The 21,584-nt window shown below is 34.9% G+C and overlaps 1 protein-coding gene across 10 annotated transcripts in view; it reads left to right on the top strand.

The window, feature by feature from the left end:
- RAPH1 (Ras association (RalGDS/AF-6) and pleckstrin homology domains 1) overlaps positions 1-21,584 on the top strand; it is a 95,466-nt gene that overhangs the window by 17,666 nt on the left and 56,216 nt on the right. For all 10 annotated transcript variants that reach the window (XM_072812979.1, XM_072812984.1, XM_072812980.1 and 7 more), the window contains exon 2: positions 16,656-16,775. In XM_072812979.1, coding sequence (XP_072669080.1) covers positions 16,656-16,775 — 120 coding nt within the window. The remainder of the gene's footprint in view (positions 1-16,655; positions 16,776-21,584) is intronic.

Raw genomic sequence — 21,584 nt, forward strand, 5'->3', positions numbered from 1 at the left:
TGCTTTTGTACTCATGAGAGATACTGGCCTGTAGTTCTCTTTTTTGGGGGGTATCCTTATCTGATCAGGGCGGTATCAGGGTTGTATCAGGGTGATTGCCTCATTGAATGAATTTGGAAGTTTTTCTTTCTCTTTCATTTTTTGGAATAGTTTGAGAAGTAAAGGTATTAGCTCTTCTTAAATGTTTGCTAGAATTTGCCTGTGAATTATCTGGTCCTAGACTTTTGTTTTTTGGGGAGTTTTTTGATTACTAAATGAATTCTTTTTCTCATAATTGGTCTGTTGAACTTTTCTATTTCTTCCTGCTTTAGTTTTGGTAGGTTATATGTTTCTAGGAATTGATCCATTTCTTCTAAGTTTTCCAATTTATTGGCATATAGACTTTCATAATATTTTCTTGAGTTGTTTGTATAATTGGCATTGATTGTTATTTCTCTTCTTAATGATTTTATTTGGGTTTTCTCTTTCTTTTCTTTTTTTCTTTTTAAGAGTGTGGCTAGAGGTTTATCAATTTTGTTGATCTGTTTAAAGTACCATCTCCTGGTTTCATTGATTTGTTGTTTCTTTAGTTTCTATATCATTTAGTTCTGCTCTAATCTTTATTATTTCCTTCCTTTTGCTGGTTTTGGGTTTTGTTTGTCCTTTTTTCTAACTTTAGGTATAAGGTTAAGTTGCTTGAGATTTTTCTTGCTTTTTGAGGTAGGCCTGTATTGCTATAATCTTCCCCCTTAGAACCACATTTGCTGCATCCCAAAGATTTTGGATCATTGTGTTTTAATTTTCACTTATTTCTGTGTAATTTTTTATTTATTCTTTGATTTCTTGATTGACTCATTTTATTGTGTAGTAGCATGATATTTAGCCTCTATGTATTTATACTCTTTACAGATTTTTTCTTGTGGTTGATTTCTAGTTTTATAGTGTTGTGATGAGAAGGGAGGTATGATGTGACTTCATTTTTTTTTTAATTTGTTGAGACTTGTTTTGTGGTCTAGTATGTAATCTATTCTTAAGACTATTCCATGTGCATTGAAAAGAAGGTGTTTTAGGATAGAATGTTCAAAATACGCCTGTTAAATCTATCTGGTTCAGTGTGTCATTCAAAGCCACTGTTTCATTGTTGATTTTCTTTTTAGATAAGCTGTCCGTTGATTTAAGTGGGATGTTAAAGTCCCCTACTATTATTTTATGACTGTTAATTATTTCCTTTCGTGTGTCATTAGCTGTTTTATATATTTGTGTACTCTCATGTTGGGTGCATAAATATTCACAGTTGTTATACCTTCTTGTTGGATTGTCCCTTTTATGTAGTGTCCTTTTTGATCTCTTGTTAGTCTTTGTTTTAAAGTCTATTTTTCTGATATAAGTATTGCTACCCCAGCTTTCTTTTACTATCCATTTGCATGGTAAATGTTTCTCCATCCCCTCACTTTCAAAATGCAGATGTCTTTCAGAATGAAAGCGTATAGATAGGTCTTGTTTCTTTACCCACCCTGTCACCTGTCTTTTTTGATTGAAGCATTTAATCCATTTACATTCAAGGTAATTATTCATAGATATGTATTTATTGCCATTTTGTTACTTGTTTTGTGGTCATTTTTATAGATTTTCTCTGATCCTTCTCTGCTCTCTTTCATGTTGGCTTTCTTTAGCAATATACTTGGATTCCTTTCTCCTTATTCTTTATTAATGTTTTTTTATTTGTATATTAGGTTTGTATCTAACATCTTCAGTATATAGCAGTTTATTTAAGTTGATGATCACTTGAATTTGAACCCATTCTTTATTCTTCTCTTCCTCACGACTTAGGTATATGGTGTCCTACTTTATATCCTTTTATTTTGTGAATCCCTTGACTGATTTTTAGGAATATGCTTATTTTACTGCATTTCTGCTTTCTACTTTTTCTTACCGTTATTTAGTCTTTCCACCCAAAGAGTCCCTTTATCATTTTTTGTAGGGCTGCTTAATGGTAATAAATTCCTGTAACTTTTGTCTGTTTGGCTCTTCTGACTGACAGCCTTAGTGTGTAGAGTATTCTTGGCTGCAGATTTTTTTTTCCTTTCAGTATTTTGAATATATCATGCTATTTCCTTTGGCTTGCAAAGTTTCTGCTGAAAAAAAATCAGCTGATAGCTTTATGGGATTTCCCATATGTAACTGTTTGCTTTTCTCTTGCTGCTTTCAAAATTCTTCCTTTATGTCTACTTTTTGCTATTTTAATTATTATGTGTCTTGGTGTGAACCTCCTTGGGTTGACTATAGGATGAATCTTGTGCCTTCTGGATTTGGATATCTGTTTCCTTCCCCAAATTGGGGAAGTTTTCAGCTATTATTTCTTCAAATAAGTTTTCTGCCCACATTTTCTCCCATCTTCTTCTGAGATCTGTATAATGTGAATGTTATTATGCTTGATGGAGTCACTTACTCCTCTAAGACTATTTAGAGTTAAGTCAGTAATTGAGAAATAAAACTTCAGACAAAAATGGGTTGGAAAGTGTTGGGGGAGGTCTTTGGATTTGCTAGTCCATCTTTTCTTTTGCATATTAAAATGAGAACTAAGGATTTAAATGATTCAGCCTGAAGTTGTAGTTAGTGGCAGAAAAAGAATTTCTAGTCTTTCCTGACTCCTTGTTTAGTCCTAGACAACTTGGGCTAGGAAGGTGTTGCAGACTTTCTTTAAATGGACCCTTTCAGTGGTATAAGATAATGAAGGTTTTATCTTTACTAGTTCAAAAGTGGAGAATAAAAAAATGAAAGATTTACTTACTTAAGTTTTCTTTTTTCTTTCTTTTGTTTTTAAGTAGGCTCCTCATCCAGCATGGAGCGCAACACAGAGCTTGAACTCACAATTCTGAGATCAAGAGGCAGAGGCTAAGCTAAGCCACCCAGGTGCCCCAACTTGAGTTTTCTTGTTAACCACTTTGTGTTAAAATTTTAGAGGATGTTTTAGCATTTGTTGTTTAAACACGCTACAAACTCATTCTGAAAATTTCAGTAGCTTTTTCCCCATATTTTCACCCAAAGCAATTCTTGACCATTAAATATTACCCATTTCCATTTGTGGCTGGTTAATGTCAGGAATAATGAGCTATATCTGGTTGGATTTCGACTCCTGCCAGAGTAAAATACTGATAAAGATGGAAGAGAAACTACTACTGTATGTGGGATTCACTAGTAAAGTGATTTTTTCCCAACCTTGAGTTTCTATTCAGAGTTCTGGCTAATTCTAAAAATCTATTTTAGCAATTGTGTGAATTCAGAGTTCTGGCTAATTCTTAAAGTCTATTTTAGCAGTTGTGTGAAATTTAGGTATTGAGAGTAGCTTCTTTCATGGATATGGAGAGAAAAAATTTGACAGAATGGGAAGAGAAAAATCTAAAGAAATGGAGATAATAAAGCAGGTTGTAGAATAGTACAGCATTTTGGAATGAAACCTTGAAAAGGAGAGCAAAGGAGCTGAAGAAAATTGAGAGAAGAGTTTCAATGTGATAAACATATTGATAAATATCCTTATACTTTGAATTTGATTTGATTCTTTGTTTAAAATTAGTTTGAGTTAGGTTTGTATCCTGTACAGGAACCCATATTATGACTCATTTGTTACTCTTTAGGGGAGTCATATTATTAATACACCTATTGAGTCAAACCTATCCCTAGAAACAGATAGCCTTATAGAAATATCATCAAACTATTCCACCAAAACCAAAGTGTATTGTAGTAATTTCTTTGATTTTTTTTTAAATTTTTTTTAATTTCTTTGATTTTTTAAAAATCATTCTGTTGATAGGGAAATTAATTTTAAATGTGTTTTGGTTCCTTGAAATTAGTACTTCTTGAAAATTGGGTAAATTAGCCTTTATTTTTTTAAGAAGTGCAGCCTTAGTTTTGAATCCTTTGAAATTAGATGTCATCGTAGGTTTGGAGTCATCTTAGATTGGAAATATTTAATAGAAAAAAAGTTGAAATTCAGATGAAGAAAGAATCTGCCTCTTTGGTAGTTGTTCTGGGGTGACAAATGAGAACTACTATATGGTATCTCTCCTGAAGTCTGCAACCTACTTGGGTGTGGAGGGTGATAAGGCAAGTGCACGTATAACCACCACATAATATAAGGCTGATTTGCTGTAAAAGCCATAGAGAGGTACAAAGTTCATGGGTCTCTTGGAGGAAGTAGCATCCAACTTGTTTTGTTTAGAAGGATTATGCTTAAACTTTTTTTTTTAATTGAGATATAATATTCATTTTTTTAAAGTGTAAAATTTAGTGGGTTTTACTGTATTTACAAGTTTGTACAACCTTACCATCAAATTCTAGAATAAACCTTCTAAAACTTGAATGTTTTTAGTTGAGGTTGTGTCCTCTAGTTCTCAGGCCCTACCTACCACTCCCTATTTTATATTTGGTTACTACTGGTATTTATATTAGTCATCTGACGCCTGAAGGCATTTAAGTTTGCTTGAGTTGTTTTTTCTAGTTTCATTAACCTGGAAGCGAATGCCAAAATTTCCCTGGAATCCAATGTCAGTGTGGGGAATAATGGCTCTTGTCCAGCATCCTTTTTCCCACCTCTATTCCTTTGCCCATTCTATGCTCTAACTCCAAGAATGGTCCCCACTTCTGCAGCCTTTTGTGAGGGATGACTTCTTATTGCCATCAAGAGGGCTTCCTTAGAATAAAATCCAAACTCTATTTCTTGGTTTACAAATACTTAAATGATATGGCCCTCTCTTCCTATCAAACTAATTTTTCTTCCTACTCTCTGATACACTAAACTTGTATCTTCTACTAGAAATGATCTTCTCTCTGATCTGTGCATGTCTGATTCCTTCTCGTCATTCATATCTCAGTTTAATGTCACTACTTAAAGAAGCCTTCTTTGTACATCCAGTCTAAAATAGCTACTCTGTGACTTTCCATACAACTCTAACTTAATTTTCACCACGCTTGTTATGGGTCTTATTTTTTTGTTTGGTTTTTGTTGTTTAATATTTCTCTACTTTGACTAAAATCGAAGTTCATTGTTAGTTGGTTCCTTGTTTGTCACATTTGTAACTGTAACCCAAGCTTCAAGAACGATGTTTGGCAGATAGTGTATGCTTAATGTATATTTCTTGAATAAATATTGAGTGAAAATGCTTGCTTTGATGGCTTCTGGTCTGGTTCATCTCCCTGTATGATTCTACCTGTTTCTGACTTCCAGAAATTTGCCAGAATCTCTGATCTTTGGTTAAGCTTTTGCCATCTCTAGCTTTCATTGCCTTTGAGCTTATTCCCTTTTGTAATTGTTTACTGTCATTTTAGTGGGATTTTAGGGAGAGAAATGTATTCTCTCATTCTTTTGATAGGCTGAGGTGTTGCAATCAGGTTGAAAACATGAACAAAGACCAAGTTAAGAAAGCATCGCTTGTTTTTTGAGAATACTAAGTAGTTTAGATTGTTTGAAGGGTAGAAAATAAGGTTGAAAATTTAAATTGAGGCCATGTCAGAGAGGGTGTGAAATCATTTGGTGTAAAGTTTGTACTTACTTCAGAATGTCATGGGGAACCCTGCAGGTGTTTGAGCAGAATCATGGCATGAAAAAAGTTTTTAGGGAAGATTAGTTTGACAGTGACGGATTTAAAAAAGAGGTCGGTTAGGAAGTTGGTAGAATAATCTGAGGACTGTTTGGTATGGATCTGAACCAAGATAGTCATCAATATAAGAGGGAAAAGACTCAGAAAAATAGTTGAGCTTTCTGATGATGACACTGATGAATGGTTCTGTAATAATTTAGTGATGTGACTTTTATTTAGATGGGTTGGTTGATTGCATGGGGAATTATATTGAACGTATCTTCTATCAGCAATGTGTTGTAAATGTCTTTCCTAGGATTTGTATGTTATGAGATAGATGAAATAAAGCAGACAGCTTTGTTGAATAGGAGATATGTCAACACTGGCACTTGCTATCTGGATGTTGGGCAAGAGCTCAGGGAAAATGTGAACAAATAAAAGCAAGGTACACGTGTTTTACTCCCTTGGTTCTCACATGTAGTAACAAAATTCTTAAAGCGACTTAAAAACTCATCTTGAAGTCCTTATTTAGTAAGCCTTCTTATTTGATTAAATAGAGTTGATCCTGAACAGTGCAGAGACTAGGGTGCTGACTCCCATACAATGAAAAATCTGAGTTTAACTTTTGACTCCCTCAAAATGTAACTAATAGTCTACTGTTGACCAGAGGATATATCACTAATACACAGTTGATTAACACATACTTTGAATGTTATATGTATTACATGCTACATTTTTATAGTAAAGTAAGCTAAAGAAAAGAACATCTTAAAATCATAAGGGAGAAAAAATACATTTATAGTACTGTACTGTATTTATCTTAAAAATCTGTATAAAAATGGACCCACTCAGTTCAACCTATGTTGTTCACGGGTCAAGTGTACTAGTCTTTGATTTAGAATGAATTCTGGTTTCTTCCTGACCTACTGTGACAATAACCAACTTTTTTTTTTAGTTACTTGGTTTTTTTATCTAAAGGTTAGAAATGATTGGCTTTGCCTCTATGAAAGAATGTCTGTTGAGTATTTTTCTGAAGTGGTAAGCTTTTATTTGCATTAAAACTAATTTAATGATGACCAAAATAAGCTAAAAATGTTACTGAGTGAACCAGGCAAATGCAATTTAGGAATGGTAATATATGCATAGGATAATAAAAATCATGTGTTAGAGAAATACGCAGTTATATTTTAGGGACCTTAGACTGCATTATTTTATTTTATTTGGTAAAAATGTTTGTCAGCCTATTTTTTTCCCTTAAGTTTATTTCTGAATTTAAAACAATGTATTAGTTGAGATACTGTGTTTTCCTAACTAAAGTACAGTTTCTTGAGGACAGACTGACTTTATCTCTTCTCTCTCCCTCCCTCTCTAAATTTATTTTGATATAATTTGAAACTTACAGAAAAGTTGTAAAAAGAGTACAAAGAACTCCACATTCCCTTTATCTAGATTCACTTATTGTTTACTTTTTGCCTGATTATTATTCCTCTCTATATACGTATTTATACATACTCACATATATTTTTTTTCTGAGCCATTTGAAAATGAGTTGCAGACCTTGTGCCCCTTTATGACTAAATTCTTCAGTGCGTGTTTCCTAAGAGCAAAGATGCTGTCTTACATAACTGCAGTAGTATCAAAATCAGGAAATGTAACATCAATATAATACATGATCTAATCGACAGCCCATAGTCAAATTTTGGCGGTTTATATTTATAGCTAAGTTTATATGTTTACATATTTTCTTGGGGTCCAGGATCCAGTCTAGGATCAAGCATTGCATTTAGTTGTCAAGTCTCTTTAGGTTTCCTTTAAACTGGAACACATACTCAGCCTTTGTGTTCTTAATCTTCACGTTTAACTGTAGGCCAGTTATTTTGTAAAATGTCTTATGATTTGATTCAAGTAATGCATTTTTGTCAGGAATACCATAAAATGATAATGTATCTTCTTGGTGCATTATATCACAGGAAGCATATGATACGGGTTTGCCCAATATTAGTGATGTTAACATTTATCACTTGGTTCAGGCAATGTCACTTAGTAATTTATGGGGAGATATCTTGACAGTTTGTAAATAGTCTTATCAAATTTTCACCCATAAGTTTTAGCATCTACCAATGCTTAGCTGAATCACTTGTTATTAGAATGGTTGCAAATGGTGACCTTCTGTCATTTTATCTGTTTTAATTCATTGGCATCCTATAAGGAAGAGCTTTTTTTCCCATGTATTTATTTATATCAGTATGGATTTGTGGATTCTTATTCAATGATAGTTTCTTCCTGTCATAATTTATTTTTGATGCTTAAGTTGTTCCATTTTATGCTCTAGGGCCCCCCTTTAGGCTGGTTTTTACGTCCTTATGACTTCCTGGCACAAGAAGATATTCTAGGATCTCATCTTATTTTTCCCCAGCCCCAGCCTTTGAATCATTACTTCAAAGGTCCCTGGTTCTTTTTTAGCTAGAGTATGTATTTAGAAAAAACAAAAACTGGGTGGTAAGTATGCTAATTGCTTATTGGGGTGTCATTGCTACTAGGCTTTTTGAGTGGGGATACCTACAAACACACATAAACACGTATCTATGTTTATTTCTACTACTCCTGTATTTACTTCTATCTCTTTGAAACCCAGAGTTCATAGGGATGATTCAAAATGTAGCCTAAATGGCTCCTAAGCCACAGGCTATTATTGTCTAGCACTCTCCCTCCAGTTGAAGTTGGAGAGTACATGCATAATATCAGTTATTTCCAAAGATAACTGATATGCATGTAGAATAGCAGGAAAGGTCCCAAGTATGGAGCAGAATAAGCAAGATGAACATTTCTGGAAGCAGTCATGGAAGCCCCATTTCTACAGATACGTATAGTGATTGTATGTGTTTCCTAGGACTGCTCTAACAACCCAACACATACTGGGTAGTTTAAAACAACCAGAAACTAATTCTCTCGACAGTTCTTGAACTTAAAAAGCTGGAGTATTAAACAAAAATATTACTTACTATTATTTGTTTTTGTTTATTGGGGTTTCTTTTAGTTGCTCTGTGATTTCAGATTATGGTTTATGTTCTCCTTTGTAATTAGCAATTATAAGATTGATCATTAGAACTTCTTATTTATTAGGAATGTTAGGAGTTTCTTTGTAGACCATTGAACTTAGCTTGTTTTTTGTTTTTGTTTTTGTTTTTCATTTCAGATAAGGCGTTCCTGTTTGGGGTTTAATAGATTAACAGTATCCAATATTATGAAAAATCCAATATTAAATAAATAAACGAATATGGTTATTTTGTGAAAGGAATTCCTTTGCCAGAGGTGCATATAAGTGCTTGATAAATAAAACATTATATTAACAAATTACCTTTGATTTGATTTATAGCTCTCTTTAGACATTATGAAGAACTGTTAAAAACAATACTTGTTTGTTTTTATGCCTTTTTATGTGATCTTTAGTTTACCTTTGAGTTAATGTACATGATAATGAAGAGGATGTGTTAGTTACATCTTTGGTTGTCAAAAACTGAAACATAAATAAAGGAGATAGATAGCATAAGGGGTGAATCACCTCCCCTAGTATTTCTTTTTCCTCTGGGTAAGGAAGGTTTCCACCAGGGCCAGCCCAAAAATAGCACACTTTTTTATTCATTAGGGAGGTTTCATTCCATGTAGAAACTACAAAACTTAGTTCCAGATGTCAGCTCACTCCCAGAGGATGAGGCTATATAAGTTTCCTGGTGGCCAATTTACTCATATTGCTCCTATGAAGCCTTGGAATAACAAGGACATTATTTCCTTCTTGGTCCCCTTTCAACATTTCAGAAACCATAGCTTCCCTTAAATTTGCTTCATGCTCAGGCCTACAAAAGGAACTTTGTTCCTAGAGAATTTTTTTATCAAGGTGCTTCATTCAGTGTTAACCATGTCTCCCACAGTTAGGATTAATTGTCTTTGAAATCATAGAATGTATTTTTTGTGTTCTGCATAGTATTTGGCATAATGCAGTTTGTAGGCAAAGTATTGAAAGTGTTGGACCCTAAGTAAAACTTGGGCCATTTCTGTTGAGGGCCACTAACCTTAACAGAGAATACTTCAGTGATTGATTTACAAAAAGCAACTTTTGACTTTTTACATTTTTTTTTACTTATCTGCTCTATAAATTAATAAAATACAAAGTTACATTTATTTTAAGAATAGGTACACAATGGAAAGAACCTGGTGTATATAAAAAATACATATACATTTTAAGAAACTAAATTTTGGGAAAAATCAATTTAAGGTCTCTAATGCCAAACTCAGCTACCTATGTTAAATGTAATAACTACAGAAAAGAATGAATAATAAAATAAAAATTTACATAAACATTTATCTGATTTCTGGGTCAAGAAGAATTAACTCACCAAAACAGTGCAAGAATTCACCAGGAAAAGAATTTACATATTTGATAACTTAAAAATAAAACTTTTAGCAGTGTCTTCAAAAAAACCAAACACCAGCCAACAAAATTAAAAGATAAAACCTGAGGAAGATGTTGCTGTACATACAACACACTTTAATATCTTGATTCTGTGATGAACTCATGTAAATTCAATTGGTTCATTAAATTCCCAGTTTCCATTTGGGCAGTTTACAAATGATGCCATTTAGTTCCTGGCAGAACTGTATTCTTTGTTGAAAAGTTGTAGATCAAGAAAGAAATGAATCAAGAACACCTCTCTCTGGGTGCCCTAGTCAGATGAGTAGTTAATGGCCCTCCATCCCCCACAGTTCTCGCTGCATTTTACATTATGGTGTGTCCTATTTCTCCCCTTTTCCTTCACTGCTCTGACTTCCTCCCTCCTCCTTTTGATGAGTCTTCCTCTTTTTGTGCCTTACTAATTTTAACAGAGTTTTTTTCTTACTGTTTCTTTTGTCTGATTGAGGTTTCCTTCCTCCTTTATTTTGCAAGAGTTGTATTTTGCACAGTTAGGAGCACTCCTTGAACTGGGAAGTCTTTTTAGCCTCCCTTCTCCATTGCCTGTTTTTCTTGGAAATTATCAAGTAGAGCAGCATCGCAGGTTTTTCAAAAAATGGTTTTGTCAGAATTACTGAAACATAACTGGACATAAAGAACTAAAACTTCTATCTAAATGAATAACTTTCAGAAGAAGCATGGGACTGTGATAATGGAGGAGGAGTAATTGGGGTACGTTAATGAAGGGATCTTGTCAATGCCTAATTTCTTTATGGGCTTTGGAAGTCCATGTCGTACTTTGCCTTTAACCAAACTGTGGGAGTGTGAAACTGCATTACTTTTGTCTTGCAAGTCCTCCCAATGTTTGTAGCACAACACACTGCAGCAGTTGTCAGACTTCAGTGGTCATAAGGAATACCTGGGGTGACTTGTTAAAAATGTCCCAGAATCCTGGAAATTAGTATTTGATAGATCTTGGACAGGCCATTTTAAAACTGACTTTACAAGAAGCACTCCAGATAATTTTGATGTGGGTCATCAGCAGACCACAATTGGAAATAACATTGCTATACAGTACAGTGTCAAATTTAAACTCTTTGGTATGGCTTATAATTTTGCCCCTAAATCCTCTCCAGTCTCCTTTTCTATGGGTCTACACCATACATCTTATGCATTAGAAATGTTAAGTCACTTAGCGTTCTCAATATGTCTGTCTTTGTCACAGCTTTATACCCTTGAACTTACTGGTCCCTCCACCCAAAACACCCTTCTCCTTCTCTGCCTTGCATATTCATTCTTCAGGTCTGGACTGAAGCATCATCCCTTTCTTGTCTCCTCAAACTGAGCTAAACTACGGTCACATAACATACCTCTGTTATAGCACTTAAAACTGTTTTATTGTTGTTGGTTCCCTTGTCTGTCCCCTACTTGCTTGTGTATTCCTTAAAGACAGAGGCTATCATGTCCATCTCTATTCCCCCAGTGTCTGGCACTGCTGTAGATGAACAGCAAATATTAAATAAAATCAAAGTGTCTCTTGCCTCTTTGGAACATTGAACATGTTAGACCTAGTGAAATGCTGTAGTGAGAGCTTTGCACTCCTCCTGCCTTCTGAGAGATTTAATGTGGTTTTAAGGATACTTATTTTTACAAAACAATTATTTTTGAAGTGTTACAGGAACAAAAAGAGTTCAGTAATAAATAAGGCATCCTCATTCAGTACCGTGTATTTTTCTTAACACTCTTTAATATATGACTTGTGTAAGTTGTATTTCCTCTGAGGACTTTAATTTCCATTTCTATAGTTATCTCTACATAATGTTTACAGTAGCCTTCTGTTGGTCTTTCCCTTCTTTAATAACTCTTACACAAACATCATGTCCTCTGACTAAGATATGATTTCTCCCCCTGCCCCTTGGCTTCTTTGTTTAACAATATGGTTGCCTTTGGAGGTAAAGAATAGACTTGGCTTTCAAGGTCATATATATATGACCTTAGTTTTTGACTTTTAAATCTCACTTTTTCCTCTTGTTTTATTTGAGTCAATCTCATGACATTTTACAAACACAGACTTTCCCCTTTGCTCTTTCAGAATTTACCCTACCTGGAATATATGTATTCAAGTTCTTAAGCCCTACTCTAAGCCCAGCCTTCTTTTTTTTTTTTTTTTTTTTTTAAGTTTTATTTATTTATGATAGTCACAGAGAGAGAGAGAGAGGCAGAGACACAGGCAGAGGGAGAAGCAGGCTCCATGCACCGGGAGCCTGGACGTGGGATTTGATCCCAGGTCTCCAGGATCGCGCCCTGGGCCAAAGGCAGGCGCCAAACCGCTGCGCCATCCAGGGATCCCTAAGCCCAGCCTTCTTGATAAAGATCACTGTTCTGTCTCGCAGTGAAGAAATTGAATAGTAAATCAAAATATCTTCCAAGAGGAAGGCAAATAGGGAAAATATGCTTGAATAATTAACTTCATAAAAAATTTAGCGGAAATAATATAATTTCATACAAAGGCATACAAATTTTGTTATATGTAGTGAAGCTTGCTACATGTAAGTTTTAACCTGTGGTAACTGAAGCACAATTACTGACTGTTACGTGTGAAATGAAACCAACCAGCATATAAACAGTGGTGGATCATCCCACCATTATTTCTGTTTTTACTTCATGAAAAAAATAAATGTAATTAGTTTAAAATATGAGTTCAATCATTATTACCTGCAATCTGTGACTATTCTGTAATAAACATGATTTTGAAATAATCAGGCTAACCAAACCTTCTCATTACTTGAGTCCTAGTAACCCTTCCTTGTTTTTTCCCATTTGAATATTTACTAGGCACCTTTCAATCTATCTTCAAAACAGAATCCATACCCTCCCCAACTCTAAACTGCTCCAGAGGACAGTGTGGCTGGAAGGGAGAGTGGGGAGAGAGATCAGAGAGGTCCATGAAGGCCAGGATCATCAAGGGCTCTCTTGATATGCCAGTGTCTTTGGATTTTATTCTGTATTCATTAAGTGTGCCCTTTGGGGAATAAACTTTTTCATTTGTGTTAGGGTACATTTATTCTTTCAGGACATAGCTTCCCTCAGATGTAATGGACCAGGGAATTAAAGTGGAACTTTAAAATATACCCCCCCCCCCCAAAGTACCTAATCTAATAGTCATAGAATAATTTAATAATATTTGTTCTAGTATATATTATAGTTTCTTTGGGCCTGTTTCCACATCATTAAGGAAAAACATCACATCAGAAGCTATTCTTTTAAATCCAAATTATTTAAAAATAAGATTCATAAGTTCTACTTTCTTTTCCTTAATGTTTTTCCCCCTTTGCAGGGACAGTTGACTGTTATTTTTATTTTTATTTTTTTTTTTTACAGTTTCTGCTGTCGTCATTTCCATTTGGGCCATTATGCTGGGAAGATTCAGATTTAAAATTGTGATCTAATTGGAGACAGACATCAATATATAATGGAGAATGAATTTCTGTACTAGATTTGCTGACTTTAACACTACAGAGCCTATAAGAAAATTTGGGGGATGCTCTCATTTGGTGTGTGTAGTAATCAGAAATGATGGCATTTCTGGGTGTAGGAGAATAAGGATCAACTAAAACTTCTAGAGAAGGGAAAATGCTATTTTAGGGTATAGATCTATTAAGAAATGTAGGACCTAAATTTTTACTGCAAAACTCTCTGAATAGGTGCTTAATTTTTATAAAATAACCCACATGGTGACAAACTCAAGAATGGAAAAAAAAATGGCAAAGGTTGCATAAATAATAAAAGTCAAATAGTTGCTTCAGAATTTCCATTTATTTTATGACTTTCTGTTATTAACAGCTCCCTAGCCATATTTCCCTCTACTTTAATCTGCAGTAGTCTAGATAAAACTGTTAATGAAAATATGTAGAGAGATATTTAAAAATCCAAATAATTATTGGGTTTGAATAATATGAAAAAAACTAAAAAAACCCACCAGTCTCTGATGTGGAGTCTATAATTCCATTTAGCTCCATAATAATATAAAATACTCTATTCAGGGTAGCCCCAGTGGCTCAGCGGTTTAGTGCCGCCTTCAGCCCAGGGTACAACCCTGGAGACCTGGGATCGAGTCCCGTTTCAGGCTCCCTGCATGGAGCCTGCTTCTCTCTCTCTGTGTGTCTCTCATGGATAAATAAATAAAATCATTAAAAATATATATTCATTTTGAACTATTTTGCATATGCTCTGCAAAACTATATGCAAAATTATATTCCTATTTTACTTTTACCAGTATAGCATCTTCTCTATGGGCAATTATGTGCTCAGAAGGGAAGTGCAGGCATAAGTATCATTATCTCAAAGCAGAATTCCTCCTAGAATATTTTAGCTTCTGAGTTATTCCAGTGTGTTTAGTTTTAAAGATTAGGGAGGAAGAGGAAGTTGACTTTTAAATTCTCAGTTCTGTTGCTTGTTGGCCTTCATTATGAAGGCGATATTCCTAATCCTAGATGTTCTCAAACTAGCAGTTATTTGAGTTATTAAGCTCCTGGTCAGAAGAGGTTTTTCTTCATACTAACATTTTATGTTTTCCTTGGTAGATAACTTAATGAAGTATGATACCAGGTTTCTATTGTAATAGATCTGTAAGTAGCTCATTAATGAATAAAAATCCTAGAACTAGTATTAACACAAGTGAATTATAAAAACCAAATCTCTTTAAGAGTCAAATGTATGATTTTGGGAATTAGTGGTAGTGGATATATTTTCCATTTGTTAAGAGAGAATTCCCTGTTTTATACATGCTTAGAGTAGTGAAATTAAGAAGTGAGAATGATCAGTTAATATTAGAGATACTGGTAAGTTCTGATCCTTTGTAGTATTAAGCTTATGAAAATTATCTCCCTTAAGTGATTAAATGGGATATGATCTAATTTTCCATATTGTTAGAACTAAGTTCAGTTTGATTTTTGTAACACTACTTGACCCTTTCTGCAAAATTTCATATAATAAGGGTTAACATTTAGCTTCATGACCTCTCATTAGATAATTAAGTTCCTCACATCTCATAACCACATTTTAAGGATCACAGTTACTTTTGTTGATTGTTGCTTTGGAGGTGTAATATGTGTTCAGATTCTTATTTGAGATTAAGGATATCTTTAACCTCTGAGGAATTGTTTAAACCAACAGGCAAGTGGTAGCCCAAATATTGCCTAGATCCACTGGAACAAAATTTGTGCTTCAGAAACATGAGTCAAGAATATGGAATGTAGAATGATGATACTTATTGTGTCCCTGGGAAGGTTAATAGGTATTACTCCAAATTGAAGGGAAAGGATTTGTAGTCAAATTAATTTGAAATATGTTGGTTTAAGCAAAAATAAGCTTTACTAAAGTTTTCTCAGAGAGAGACAAACCAAGAAACAGATTCTTAGCTATAGAGAACGAACTGATAGTTACCAGAGGGATGTAAGTGAGGGGATGGGTGAAATAGGTGTTGAGGATTAAGGAGTGCACTTGTGATGAGCCCTGGGTAGTGTATGGAATTGCTAAATCACTACATTGTATGTTAACTATACTGGGATTTTTTTTTTTTAAAGATTCTCAGAGCCTTTAATATTGAAATATTTTACATTAATCAGATTAATCTTTAAGAATTTTAAGTCTCAGTCATTGATCTCACTTTGTTTTGTGTAATCTTTTCCTCTCTTCACAAAACAATATACAGGTTCCACGTCAGATACCCCATTACTGATGAGAAGAAATGAAATCTCTCTTCTTTCAAGGACTTATACTTGAAAAGTCACAACATATAGGAAATTTTGTATATAAATTTAAAGTTTTCAATTCCAGTTTTCTGTAGTTTTTTTGTTGTTGTTTTTGTTTTTAATTTCAGTAGTCTTACTAGCTCTAGTTCCTTGGATTTTGTCAGAACTGATGAGAAAGTAAGAAAGAACACTGTAAGAGGAACAAATCCAACAGACTAAACTAAATTAAAAATTTTGTCTTTTTCTTAAGTGCTTTTTGGACTAAGGTTTTGCAAGATACATACTTACTTGTATCTAGGTTTTTACAGAATAAGTGAGATAATAACCTGCTGGATTGAAGTCTTCTGAAATTAGTTCTCTGGTGATTGGGGTGTTACAGGATCTGTTAGTGGAGAAAGCTATACTATAATATCCTCTGATTAATGGGTGGACTCTGCAGTTTTAAAATTCTTGTTACTTGTGATTCTGATAATAATCTGATACATTTTGTTCTTTTACAATTTCCTAAAAATTTGAGACTTAATTGCTCATTCCTACTCACTTGTCAGCCCTGTCTCCATTAATGACTTCTAATTTCCTTGTATAATATAATCTTTAGTTTGGAAGGTTTGATTCTAGAAAGTTAACAGTATATATCAGAACATGTATGGCATGGCAGGTGGCCCCGGGTGGCTCAGTGGTTTAGCGCTGCCCTCAGCCCAGGGTGTGATCCTGGAGACCCGGGATCGAGTCCCACATCAGGCTCCCTGCACGGAGCCTGCTTCTCCCTCTGCCTGTGTCTCTGCCTCTCTCTCTCTCTCTCTCTCTCTCTCTTTCTTTGTCTCTAATAAATAAAATCTTAAAAAAAATGTATGGCATAATTTTTCAAGTTTAACCTGTTACACTCATTTTGTCTTTCAGATGGAGCAGTTATCAGATGAAGAAATTGACCATGGTGCTGAAGAAGACAGTGATAAGGAAGATCAGGACCTGGACAAAATGTTTGGAGCCTGGCTAGGGGAGCTAGACAAACTCACTCAGGTTAGAAATAGTGTTTGAAAAATTGTTTAAGGATTTTAAGTCATCACTGTGTGCTAAAAGTTTACTGTGTAGACATAGGGATGTGGATATAGGTTCCATTTTTAAATGCTGCTATGAAGGGAAAATGTCCAAAACATTAACAGGTAAACGAATGGTAACTTTAGAACACAAAGTATTATCTTTTGTGGTTATTTTAAGGAGTCTAAAAGCAAAAAAGTACTTGTGACAGAGGTTCTGTTCATCTAAAGGGATTATTTAAAATCTGTTTTGTAAACTAAGATTGCTGGCTAAAAAGTTTTAAAACCTAAAATCTAAAAGTCTAAATTTTAGCAAAGTCTATTACGTAACTTAGTAAATATGGATATTTACGACACTTTACAACATAAGTAGTATCCTCACATGCAGGTATTTTCTATCACATAATTCTAGAATATTGACAAAATTTCATTCCTGGCTGTATTTCAAAACAACAGCAAAGCATTTTAATCTTGTTTTATTGTATCTTAAGTTTTAAAAAAGGTGGGTTAGTAACTATGCTACTTCATTGCAGATGGCTTTCTACTGGTTTGGTATTTGTATTCTTCCCAGTATTTTAAATTCCTTGCCATATAATGTTAAGAGCCACTCATCAAAAAAGTTGGCTTCTTTAAAAAAAAAAGAAAAAAAAGTTGGCTCCTAAACTAATGCTGTGACTGGGTTTTTTTAAATTGTATAAATCTGTCTTTAGAGACACAACAGATTAACCATTGCATAATGGTGACTCACTGCTATAAGTTGCTTTTTAACACTGCAGAAATTTTCAAAAAATATTTTATGTACTTTATTAGTGACTAAAACCTCAAGTTTTTTGTTTTATTATTTTAGTTTATTACAAAGTGTCATCTGTGCACACACTCCTATCACATGTGCCATATTAATGGGATTTTCAGCTTTATATTAAATTGAGTTTAAGTTTTAACTAGTTGGTGAATCTTCTAAAATTGTTTGTAAAATTTTTTGTGTGTTTACATTTTCATGGAAGAAAGTTAAGAGCTTTTACCAAATCCTTATGATGCTCCCTCCACACCTACCCTCCCAAAAGTTAAAAAAAACATCCTGTTAGGTTACCAATTTCTTGGTATCAAAGAGTATTTTTTTTTTTTTTTTACTATTTATTTTGTTCTCCCAGCACTGTGGGTACAGCAGATAATTATAACAAGTATCTGTTTATTTGAATTGGTAAACAGATTGACTCAATATATCCTCAATTATTTTCAAGTTATCTTACAGAATAACTGTAAAATACCTACTTATTACTATAATTTACCTACTTAATTTTTTATTTGCACTGAGAGAAGCATTAGGACTTAAATTGCAACAGAAGAAAAGAGTTTGCAAAGGTTGAAAAATATCCTATTTTGTGAAACTTTGAAATAAGTCAGTGAATGATTGTGGATCCCCTAGTTTAAAAACTGGTTGGACACTATCTGAATAGATTCCTTTTATCTTGAGACAAAAGAATAAAGAAGCACCATTCTAATCTAATTCTGTGATTTTACATACTGTCCAGTATTGTTTTTTATCTGAAACCTATTTGATAATTTAAATAGAAATTAAAGTTTTAAAAGGCTATTCTTAGTATTTGAAAATTTCTTTAAATAGACACTAAATAACTCCTGACATTTTCCCTGAACCTCTCCGTTATAAGCATCTTATATTCTTTATTGTAGAAAAGTTAAGAAAAGTGTCAATTTTAAATGTGGCTAGATAACTTACAAAACACTCTGTCCTGAAGTACAGTATAATTCTAGACTTAAAGGCAATATCATAGCTGGGTTAAAGTTCTTCCTCATCTTAATAGAGCTTGAGAAGAACAAGGATATTCCATCATTGTCTGAAGTTGTAGCCATTCACCAAGCCATTAAGATCTTGGGTCTTGGGACTTCCAGGGAAGATGTCAGAGTAAGAAGATCCTCAACTCACTATGTATCTCATGGATACAATTAGATAACCTCTACATCAGTGTAAATAACCCAGAACATGACCTAAAGACTAGAACAAACTTCCCACAGCTAATTGTAGGGAAGCCACATTCAAGAAAGAAGGAATGGCAAAGACATGAGGGAGGAGCATTCTGGGCACAGAGAAAGGAGAGAAACAGACTCAGACAAGGGAGCCTACATGGGGAAGATGTATCCCCATAACATTTGGCTTTGAAAACTAGCAGGGCCGAATTTCCCTTTGTTCTTACCGTCCATGGGCAGTCCATGGAACTTAACACATAGAACTTTAAAAATCAGTGGAGTTGGCTCAGGCAGAGCCAGGACAGCTGGAGGAAATGGAGGCCCTGCCCTTAAAGAGGCCCCACTGAGATACAGCATAGAAGCAACAGTTTGAAAAACACCTGGGGTAAGGGAGAGGAGGATTTGTTTACTAATCTCAGAGCATGTGCTGGAGAGGCAGGGATCATTGAGGACTTCTCCAGGAACAAAGAAGCTGGCGGGAACCATTTCCCTCCCCAACTCCTGGCATAAAGCCACAGACAACTGCAGGAACCAGCCTGGAGCCAATACTACCTAACTTACTAACAGTGTGCCCTGCCCCCACGATCTATAGACATGCCCCCTCCAGCCATGCTTCAGCTCCAGGTCACCTCCCACAGTAGGCCATGCAGACCTTCCTACTTTGCTAACACCGTGCATCCTACCCTATGTATTTCTCTGGACCTGCCCTCCTCCAGCCTGGCCTGCCTCTTCCAGTGGCTGCAGGTCCTCTTCTACAGCAGACCAGAGCAGACTGTGCTAACATCACCCACCCTGCTCTGTGTTCTCTGCAGTCCTACCCCTTTCAGTATGCTCTTGGCTGGAACCCATTCAAAGTGGTACTACAAGGCTGGCAGGGTGAAAGCAACCCCAGCAGGGATGAGAACCACTCCAAAATGACTCCTGTCCTGGGACCAGAGGAAGATAATCGCATATATGAATACAACTGGGCCCAGCAGTGGTCTGGAGGTAGACATCTGGTCAGACTGCAGGCCCTGCCCACCAGTGAAAGCTTCTCAGGGAACAACACAGGGAGAAAGCCTTGCAGTTTGGTGTGACTGCAGCTCTGGCAAACACCTGGTCTGATTCAACTTAAGCCCAAGGTGGACCCAGACTGACTCACTAGCAATATAGGGACTAAACCCTGCCCACAACAGGCAAAGAGAACCATTGCACACCTAGACTGAAGGCAAAATTGAGTGAGCCACAACAGTGGGGCACATATAACCTACAAAGGAAACACCCCTGAAGCATCAGGTTCTGGTGAATAGAAACAACAGGAAACAACATTTTATTGTAGGGCACTACTTTCAAGAGCAGGAGACTTAACTAACTTTCCTAACACACTGAAACAGACAGAGACAAAATGAGGAGACAGGAATATGTTTCAAATGAAAGAACGGAACAGTCACAGCAAGGGAGCTAAACCAAATAGAGGTAAAATAATATGCCTGTTAGAGAATTTAAAGTAATGGTCATAGAAATATTCACTGGACTTGAGAAAAGAATGGAAGACCTCAGTAAAACCCTCAACAAAGAGATAGAAAAAAAATCAGAGGTAAGGAATCCAATAACTGAAAATTAAGATATACTAGATGGAATAAATAGTAGACTAGAACTATTGTAGAACAGATCAGTGACCTGCAGGACAGACTAGTGGAAATCAATCAAGCTGAATAGGAGAGAGAAAAATAATGATAATACAAAATGAAAATACACTTCGGGAATTCAGTGACACCATCAAGTGTAATATTTTTGCATTTTTAGGGATCCAGAAGAAGAGAGAAAAAAGGGGGACAGAAAACTTATTAGAAGAAAAAATAGCAGAAAACATCTCAAATCTGGGGAAAAAAACAAAAATCCAGATCCGGAGGCACAGAGATGCCCCAACAAAATCAGTCCAGGAAGGTCCACACCAAGATACATAGTAATTAAGATAGCAAAAAGTAATGATAGAAAAATTTAAAAGTAGCAAGAGAAAACAGTTGCAAGCATGGCAAACCCCATAAGGCTATCAGCTGACGTTTCAGCGGAAACTTTGTGGGCCAGAAGAGAATGGCGTGGTATATTCAAAGTGCTGAAAGGAAAAAACCTGGAACCAAGAATACTCTGTCCAGCAGGGCTATCATTCAGAATAGGAGAGATAAAGAGTTGCCCAGACAAACAAAGGAATTTATGAACATTAAACAGCCCTATGAGAAATGTTAAAGGGTACTCTTTGAGTGGAAAGACTAAATAGCAGTAAGAAAAGTAGGAAACACAAAAGCAATAAAATAAGTATATTTCTAAAAATCAGTCAAGGAATTCACAAAATAAAAGGGTGTAGAGTATGACACCGTATACCTAAATTGTAAGAAGGAGAGGAATAAAGTATGGGTTCAAACTTAAGTGACCAACAACTTAATGTAGCCTGCTATATGCAGAAGATGTTATATACAAACCTAATAGACAAATCAAAAACCAGTAGTAGATAAGCAAAGAATAAAAAGAATCCAAGTATATCACTAAAGAAAGCCAAAGAATAAAAGAGACAAACCAAAACATAGACTCTAAACTATAGAAAACAAATTGATAGTTAACAGAGAGGTGGGGAAATGGTATAATGAGCACTGAGTAGTATATAAAATTGTGGAATCACTGTATTGTATACCTGAAACTAATAACAGCATATATGTTAACTACAGTTAAAATTTTAAAACAAAAACAAAAACAAAAAAAATTTAAAACAAATTTTAATGAAAATAAATACATAAATACAAAGAAAAAAATGAGCTTGGATCTCACTCAT

The sequence above is a fragment of the Canis lupus genome, chromosome 36 (genome assembly GCF_048164855.1).
Source record: "Canis lupus baileyi chromosome 36, mCanLup2.hap1, whole genome shotgun sequence".
Classification (NCBI taxonomy): domain Eukaryota; kingdom Metazoa; phylum Chordata; class Mammalia; order Carnivora; family Canidae; genus Canis; species Canis lupus.